This window comes from Labeo rohita, chromosome 20, assembly GCF_022985175.1.
Source record: "Labeo rohita strain BAU-BD-2019 chromosome 20, IGBB_LRoh.1.0, whole genome shotgun sequence".
In the NCBI taxonomy this organism is placed as follows: Eukaryota; Metazoa; Chordata; class Actinopteri; order Cypriniformes; family Cyprinidae; genus Labeo; species Labeo rohita.
In genome coordinates, this window is record NC_066888.1 from 16,640,175 (window position 1) to 16,649,379 (window position 9,205).

The 9,205-nt window shown below is 33.8% G+C and overlaps 1 protein-coding gene across 1 annotated transcript; it reads left to right on the forward strand.

The window, feature by feature from the left end:
- The first annotated feature begins 2,016 nt into the window (after window positions 1-2,016).
- slc35f6 (solute carrier family 35 member F6) lies at window positions 2,017-9,131 on the forward strand. Its single transcript, XM_051139544.1, has 6 exons — window positions 2,017-2,209; window positions 4,152-4,224; window positions 4,481-4,652; window positions 4,790-5,002; window positions 5,194-5,304; window positions 6,591-9,131. The coding sequence occupies exons 1-6, from the start codon at window positions 2,133-2,135 to the stop codon at window positions 7,067-7,069; spliced, it is 1,125 nt and encodes a 374-aa protein (XP_050995501.1). The 5' UTR covers window positions 2,017-2,132; the 3' UTR covers window positions 7,070-9,131.
- The last annotated feature ends 74 nt before the right edge of the window (window positions 9,132-9,205 follow it).

Below are 9,205 nucleotides of genomic sequence, written 5' to 3' on the forward strand. Positions count from 1 at the left end.
GTTCCAAACCCGTAAAAGCTTTGTTCGTCTTCAGAACACAATTTAAGATATTTTGGATGAAAACCAGGAGGCTTGTGACTGTCCCATTTGGTATGGCATGCTTGGAGGAAGCGGAGGAGACGAATTATTGAATAAAATCTTTTTTTTTTCTTTGCATACAAAAAGTATTCTCGTCACTTCATAAAATTCAGATTGGACCACTGATGGCAGGTGCACTTTTTTGACGATGTCTTTAATACTTTTCTGGGTTTTGACAGTGGTATTTACCTGGTAGTCAATGGGACAGTAAGCCTCCCGGTTTTCATCCAAAATATCTTAAATTGTGTTCCGAAGACGAAGCTTTTACGGGTTTGGAACGACATGGGAGTAAGTGATTAATGACAAAATTTCCATTTTCCATTGTTTATGTCATTAAGGACTTATTGGGTTTTTTTTTAAGATTCTGAGTGAAAGATTCAGTGACTCATTGATAATGTACAAGAAACTTGACGCCACCTATTGGTGTGCTAAAAGTTTAGCGAATGAATCTGAACAAATCTTTTTGCTAAATGGATTCAAAGGATTCGAGTCACTGAAGTGATTCAAATACCGCACAAATGCAACATAAACATTTGGAACAAAGACATCTTTTATAAGAATTCATTATATACCCAGATAGCAGACATATGTCTGCAAGATGTCTGTTAAAGATCTCTTGATCTGGAAAGCATCTGCTGTGTACAAACATCTGGCAGACATCTGTAAGACGTCAGTTTTACATACATTCTAAATCATAAACATCTTAAAGACATCTAATAGACGTCTATTTGACATCTGATAGGAAACGTCCAATAGACATAAAGCAGATGAGCAAACTACGTCTTGCAGATGTAAATGCAGACGTCAAATAGATGTCTCCGAGATGTACATGTGCTATCAAGGTACACTGAATTAAATAAAGGTTTTCAGTTAAAAGGACAAACAACTTACCTTGCAGTCCAGAGACACAAGAGAACAAGAGGCGGACTATTTATTTTTTATTTTATTTTATTTTTTTAATGATTCTTAGTGAAAGATTCAATGCCTCGCTGATAACATACAAAAGAATCTTGACGCCACCTACTGGCATGCTAAAGGGTATTCCCTTCACAAATAAGCCTAATCCACTGCATCTTCAGCGTCTCCGATCTCGGGAGTAAATGACAACCATTATGTTCATTATTACATCCAGCAACACAACACCTCAATCGCTCAATCTGAGATATTCTTGTCTAATTTACATCCCTGCTCCGGCATCGAAACAGTGGAGGTGGGACGCTCATGTCAATCAACTATTGTGGGAGTGGCCTCTGAGAATGGCTCGTTTTGGAAAAAGGGGATATTATTTTTACAGATTAATTAAAAACCACTGCATGGATTTTTATCATTATAGGGTAGATTTGTACATACACTGCCAACACACATTAATGTTCAAACAACATGAAAAAATTACATGAAAAGTGCATCCGATGACCCCTTTAAGGAATGCGTTACACTCCACCACTTGGTTATTTTGCGAATGAAACGGATAAAGTTAATTGCTGGAATATTAACAAATGCCAAATACAACTGCGTGCGATATCGAAGGCTGCTTCCGAAGGACTCGAACCGGTCCCGGTAAATGAACTTTTATATTCAACTGCATAAAACTTGTTGAATTTATTAACAATAAAAATAACAATAATACAATAAACAAAATAAAATCACAATATATAAGTCAAGTTATATAAGTTTTATTTATCTAATACTGTAAAGTAAAATATATCCGTTTTTACTGTTATTTATTTTACCAACAAGACAGGAAACAAATGCATCGTAGTCGAACATACTGTAGTTATTCATTTTTTTTTTAATTACTGTGTTGTTCTGGTCGCATTTTGCTTTGGCCGCTCATATATGATTCATATATCATATAAAGGCAGAGGATCTTTGCACATCTACTTTGAAAATCTGCGGAAATACCGCGTCAGCTGGTGTGTCACATGACCATCATCATGTGATTTGCATACAAGGAACGACCTGTCTAGATAGCTGTACTCATCATCAGCAAAAAAGACAAATCTCAAGATCGCTTTAGTGTCTGATGTCCGTGGTCACCCAATCCCACACTCACCATGGCTTGGACAAAATATCAGCTCTTTCTCGCCGGGTTGATGCTCACCACAGGATCTATTAACACACTATCCGCAAAGTAAGTAGCGCGCACCCGCTAAATGCTGTTTGTTTACATGTGATATCTGCTTACTTTTATTAGTTCACCAAACTTGTGCCTCTATTAATAGAGCAGACAAGGACGTCTTCACGTTGTCTTTCACAAAACTGTACACCGTGTCTTTATTATTTGGTGAAGGCTTGTAATTTTATTGTGTAACTTAATACCTTAAAGAGTGAATTTGGACCTTTTTTGTTAATTAGTGTATGCAAAAAAATAGGTGAAAGTCATATGATCCTTTTTTAAAATGTCTTTCAATAACAACGTATGCAATTAATATTTACAGATGAAGTTGAAAATATGACATTTTAGGACAAGATGATTAGACAACTCACGTGGAATTGTCATGATCCGACGTGTCGTGACATATTGGTGCTGCAAAATCAGCAATTCTGCCACCAAAATCCTTGTGACTGTTGGTCAATAGTGCAAACACAGCGTTAAATATCTTACAATCACAATCAGCTGGTCCATTGAGTCAAGAAGATGTCTACTACAAATACTGTTAAGTAACTTGTAAACTGATACAGCTTTGTATCTAAAGCAGGAGCTTGATGTTTCTAGGCAGACGGTATTTGATACAACACTTCACTTTGTGAAAATCTGACACTTAAAGTGATGCATCCCTGTTTTTTTTACACTTCGTCATTTGTATACTGTTTTTACAGTCCCATAATCACACTTCTTTATAACCAAGTCTTTCTAAATCAATCAAGTCATATTGTTACATCTCTAGAAGTTGTTAAAATCTGTGATGGATTGTTATTTGTCACACAATGCATGACTGTCATTATGTCAGTCACGCATTGTCGTTTCATGGTTGTGAAAATGACATTAGTGTACCATGAGCGTAGTTACTTATTAAACTTATAGTGTTTTTGGCAGACGAAAGGCTGATTTTACATTTTAATGTTGTAGTTTCAGGGTGTGATGTAAATGGATAAGGAGAAATGTTGATTTTAAGTAATTATCATAATTAAATGTAGCCTAAAAATTACAGTTGAAGTCAAAAGTTTACATATATCTGCAAAATGTTAATTATGTTAACAAAATAAGAGGGATCATACAAAATGCATGTTATTTTTTATTTAGTACTGACCTGAATAACATATTTCACATTAAAAAGACATTTACATATAGTCCACAAGAGAAAATAATAGCTGAATTTATAAAAAATACCCCGTTCGAAAGTTACATACAGTTGATTCTTAATACTGTGTTGTTACCCGAATGATCCACAGCTGTTTTTTGTTTGTTTGTTTAGTGATAGTTGTTCATGAGTCCCTTGTTTGTCCTGAACAGTTAAACTGCCCTCTGTTCTTCAAAAAAATCCTTCAGGTCCCACAAATTCAATTTTTTTCAGCATTTTTGTGTATTTGAACTTTTTTTTTAATACTGACTATATGATTTTGAGATCCATCTTTTCACACTGAGGACAACTGAGGGACTCATATACAACTATTACAGAAGGTTCAAATGCTCACTGATGCTCCGAAAGGAAACACAATGCATTAAGAGCCAGGGGTGAAAACTTTTGAACAGAATGAAGATGTGTACATTTTTTTTTTTTTTTTGCCTAAATATTATATTTTTTCATTTAGTTCTGCCCTTCAGAAGCTACAGAAGATACTTGCCTGTTTCCCAGAAGACAAAATCTTAAATTTACCCTGAATTTCAAATTCAAAAGCTCTTAATGTGTTTTGTATGATCGTTCTTATTTTGGTAAAATAGTTAACATTTTGCAAGGTGTATGTAAAATTATAACAAGTTTCCTGATCATGTCGAATAGACAAACAGATTTGTATGCAGTCCCAACTTAAGCTATCTTTGAGCCAATGTTTGCCTTATTTACTGTTGGATAAATTGTAATATCAAAAGATTACATATTTAATGACCTTTAATGAATCTGTTTGTCTTCCAGATGGGCTGATATGTTCTCTGCACCAGGATGTCATGGTAATCCAGACCATTCCTTCTCCCACCCTTTTGTACAGGTAATCCTATTCATCTATCCTCAAGATAACAACACGCCATTCACATCAAACTTTCCTCTCGGCACATTTTATTTTTCAGTACCTCTAAGGAAACAGAACTGAAAGTGTTATTTATGTTTTGTCAAAGTGAGAACTGTTTTTGACTTGCGTCCTTGTCTTCATATCACTTTTCCCGTCTCTGTGGCTTTTCTTGCATGCATCTTAATAATAAATTACTCATTTCTTTATCGCACATCTCCTCTTCTTGCCCTTCCAGGCTGTGGGAATGTTTTTGGGAGAGCTGTCCTGCCTGGTGGTGTTCTACATTCTCCTTTGTCATGATCGGCGCAAACCTGAGCCCACAGTGGATCCGGGCCAAAGTTTCAACCCCCTACTTTTCCTCCCTCCTGCTGTTTGTGACATGTTGGGAACATCCATCATGTATGTTGGTGAGTATCCAACATGTGAAGCATATTGTGTCAATAGTCCTTAAAGGGTAGGTTAGACTTATATTAGCTGAAACATCTGTTCTTTTTATTCTTGTATTGACTTTAACAGGTGCTGTGCTTGTGTTTTCTTTCTCCAGCACTGAACATGACTAGCGCCTCCAGTTTTCAGATGCTGCGAGGAGCTGTGATCATCTTCACTGGACTGTTGTCTGTAGCGTTCTTAGGACGACGACTGCAGCCCAGTCAGTGGATTGGGATCCTAGTCACCATCCTTGGTCTGGTGGTGGTTGGCCTGGCTGACTTTGTGAACGGCCATGGGAATGAACACAAGCTCAGTGAGGTTATCACAGGTCAGTAGTTACCTGCTGCTCAATGTTTTTAATCATACGTAATGATTATTTGTCTTTGCAAATCAGAAAATCCTCTCATGTGTTGGATATAAGGATTTTTTTCTTTGTTTTTTTTTTATTTTTTTTTATTGTATCTTGCATTTTATCTGATTGGACTGTTGCACTGATTATCTATGGATCTTGTCTTATAGGGGACCTTTTGATCATCATGGCACAGATCATTGTTGCAGTCCAGATGGTCCTGGAGGAGAAGTTTGTTTACAAGCACAATGTGCATCCACTGAAAGCTGTTGGGACTGAAGGTAAAGTATATTAATGCTACTTATTAATAATGTTATCGCAACAATTATAGATTCTTACATCTTACATCACGTGCTACTATTTAAAAAGTTCGGGCCTGTAAGATTTTTATTTTTTTTTTTAAATGTTTTTGAAAGAAGCTTCCAGTGCTTACTAAGGCTGTATTTATTTGATTAAACAAATACAGTAAAAACTGTAAATAAGTGTTTCTATTTTAATATATTTTAAAATGTAATTTATTCTTGCGACAACATGTATTTAGTCTTTATTGTTTATGATTATTACTAGAAAAGGTTAACTGTTAATAAGATTAAATCAGCAATCAAAGGCAGTATAGATTAATGAAACAATGCTGATTGGCTTACAACCAAATATTGTCATCACCAAAGGTGTTTGCAAGACCCTATTTAGGAGATCTTAGTTTTTCATCTTAACCCACATTAAAGTCTGTGATGAGTTTATCTGTTAATGCCGTTACAAATGAGTGATCGTGTTTTTTGACTGTCTGAGGTTATTTCACTCTCAATCCTATCTATTCATTGTTACTGTGAAATCAGAAAAATGCAGCCAAATATGCTTATGTTAATGATGAACATCTGCTAGGGACCTATGAGTTCTAATTTTAATTTTTTTTAATGTTTTAAGTTTTCTGGATTCAATTTTTTTCGTTTTAATTTTTCTAGGCTCTGTATTAATGGTTAAATTAAAATTAAATATAAAAAAAGCATGTCCAAATAATTGAAATCATGAAACTTACACAATTTAACAGCAATTTATTAAAAGTTTAACAAAAAATATTTTTTAAGACCCTATTAAAATACTTTTTTTTTTCTTTTTCAAATTCAGTTTTATTTTTACCAAATTCAGTTCTCCATTAGTTTTCTGAATTCCATTTGAATGGTTTCATAAAATTGTTATTAATTGAATAATTTTAGTTAATTTAATTAATTGATTTTTTTTTTTTCATTAAATTATTATTATGAAATATTAACATTTTATTTATTTAATAAATATTTTTTTTCTGGTAAATCATCCTTAAATTATATTTTAATAATAATTTTATTAGTAGTAGTAGTAGTAGTAGTAGTACTATCATTAAATTTAAGTAATATATTTTTGTCACAGGTTTTTTTTTTTTTTTTTGTCAAGTTAAACTAAAGGTTTCTGTTTGTATATATGACAATAGTTTTTGTCACAAGAAACAGTAAAATGCTCATGAAGTGACTATATATATATACTGTCTTCCTATTTCTTAGTGTCTTCATTCTCTTTTCTTTCTCTTTCTTAGGTTTTTTCGGGTTTGTCATCCTCTCTTTGCTCCTCATTCCAATGTACTTCATTCATGTGGGAAGTTTTGCAGACAACCCACGGCAGGTCCTCGAAGACGCACTGGACGCCTTCTGTCAGATTGGCCATAAGCCTCTCATTTTACTGGCACTGCTGGGCAACACCGTGAGCATCGCCTTCTTTAACTTCGCCGGCATCAGCGTCACCAAGGAAATAAGCGCCACTACTCGCATGGTGCTGGACAGTCTGCGTACCCTGGTCATCTGGGTTGTGAGTTTGGCTCTGGGTTGGGAGGTGTTCCACGGCCTACAGATTCTAGGCTTCATCATCCTACTCGTGGGTACAGCGCTGTACAATGGACTCCACAAGCCCTTGATGGCCAAACTGCCCTGCTGCCCTGGAGAGCAGAGAGCAGAAGAGGGAGAAGCCCCAGAGAGAGAGAGACTGATTGGTGGAGGAAAAGCTGCAAATGAGAGCTAATAATGGACTTTGAACAAAATGCTGGCCACAAAGGCATTTTTGGTTTTAGTTTTAACTGTTTAAAGAATCACATTTTAGTATTGTTTTAGAGTTTGATTCAACACTTGGGAAACATCACTACTTTTTGCCTAAAATGATTTTTGTGGGCATGTCTCAAGTTTTTCTCAGTTTTAAAATGGTTTGAATGCAAATTTTTACTTTAGGAAAGGGAATCATTTTTACATGATTCTAATGCCAAAAATCCTTAGAATGATATTTTAAAGTTTTTAATCCTGTGTTTTATACATTTAAAAACAGTTGTTGTTGTTGTTGTTTACATGATGTGCTGTTGTTGGGAGGACATTATTTCTTTAACCATTATTTGAGGAATTGGTTTTTTAGTGATCTGTGAAACGGGTATTGTGTACTGACAAGAAAATCTTAGGTTAGTCCATGTAATTTTGGTTTATAAAAATATGGAAGTAGCGCTAAGTTTAATGCCAGTAAATATTCTTTTTTCACACCGTAATATAGAAGGAACCCTAGTATCAAAAAACAGTGTAGTTTTTACTAAAAGTATTAAACTGACATCTGTTTAATTTCACAAATCTGTCCTCTGCATACATGTATAAATTCCTCTCACATTCTTGTACATTGTGGATGCATTTGTTTGTTGCTAATGAAAACATGAAGAGGAAAGAACTGTTTAATTCAGTGACTAATAGATTATATTAGATTATTACAATCTAATATAATGTGTGTGTCACATCTAATTATGTGTAACAACCCTTTTGCTGTTTCTGAATGCATTCAAAACGAATATTGATTTCCTAACTAAATTTTTGAACTGCATAAATTTCAAATTTGATAATGTTGTACATCAATGTAAATCTTGTTACATATATACAGTACACCTTGCAGAATCTGCAAAAAGTTAATTATTTTACCAAAATAAGAGATCATACAAAATGCATGTTATTTTAGTACTGATATATTACATATAGATATTTACTGATAGATATTTCACATTAAAGACATTTACATATAGTCCACAAGAGAAAATAATAGTTTAATTTATAAAAATGACCCTGTTTGAAAGTTTACATAAGCTTGATTTTTAATAATTTATTGTTACCTGAATGATCCACAGTGTTTTATTGTTTAGTGATAGCACTTTTGTGTATTTGAGCCCTTTACAACAATGACTGTATGATTTTTATATCCGTCTTTTTACACTGAGGACAGACAGGGGTGTAAACTTTTGAACAGAATAAAGATGTGTAGATTTTTCTTATTTTGTCTAAATATCATATTTTTTCATGTAGTACTGCCCTTCAGAAGCTACAGAAGATACTTACATGTTTCCCAGAAGACAAAATAAGTTCAATTTTCCCTGATCTTCAAATTCTAAAAGTTTTCACCCCTGGCTATTAATGCATTGTGTTTCATAGTTGACTTCTTTCATAGTTGCATATGAGTCGCCCAGTTGTCGTCAATGTGAAAAGATGGATTTCAAAATCATACAGTCATCGTTGGAAAGGGTTCAAATACACAAAAATGCTGAAAAAACAAATAATCTGTGGGACCTGAAGGATTTTTCTGAAGAACAGCAGGCAGTTTAACTGTTCAGGACAAACAAGGGACTCATGAAAAACTATTACTTAAAAAGAAAAAACACACAGCTGTGGATCATTCAGGTTTACAGTATTATAAAAGTAAACTTTGAACTGGGTTATTTTTATAAATTCAACTATTATTTTCTCTTTTGGACTATATGCAAATGTATCCTAAGTAAAATATCTTATTCAGGTCAGCACTAAAAAAAAAAAAAAAAAAACATGCATTTTGTATGATCCTTCTTATTTTGTTTAAATAATTAACATTTTGCAGATTCTGCAAGGTGTATGTAAACTTTTGGCCTCAACTGTATGTATATTCTTACACAACAAATGTTCATCGTGAGCATAATATCATAATATTTAAAGGAAAGTTTAAAAAATGGTCATCAATGCGAATAATTATAAAAACGGTAACACTTTACAATAAAGATCCATTAGTTAGCATTAGCTAACAATTAGCAATACATGAGTTATACTCTTTATTTTGTTTTAAATACAACTGTTTATTGTGTTAGCTCAGGTCTATAAAGGAATACGA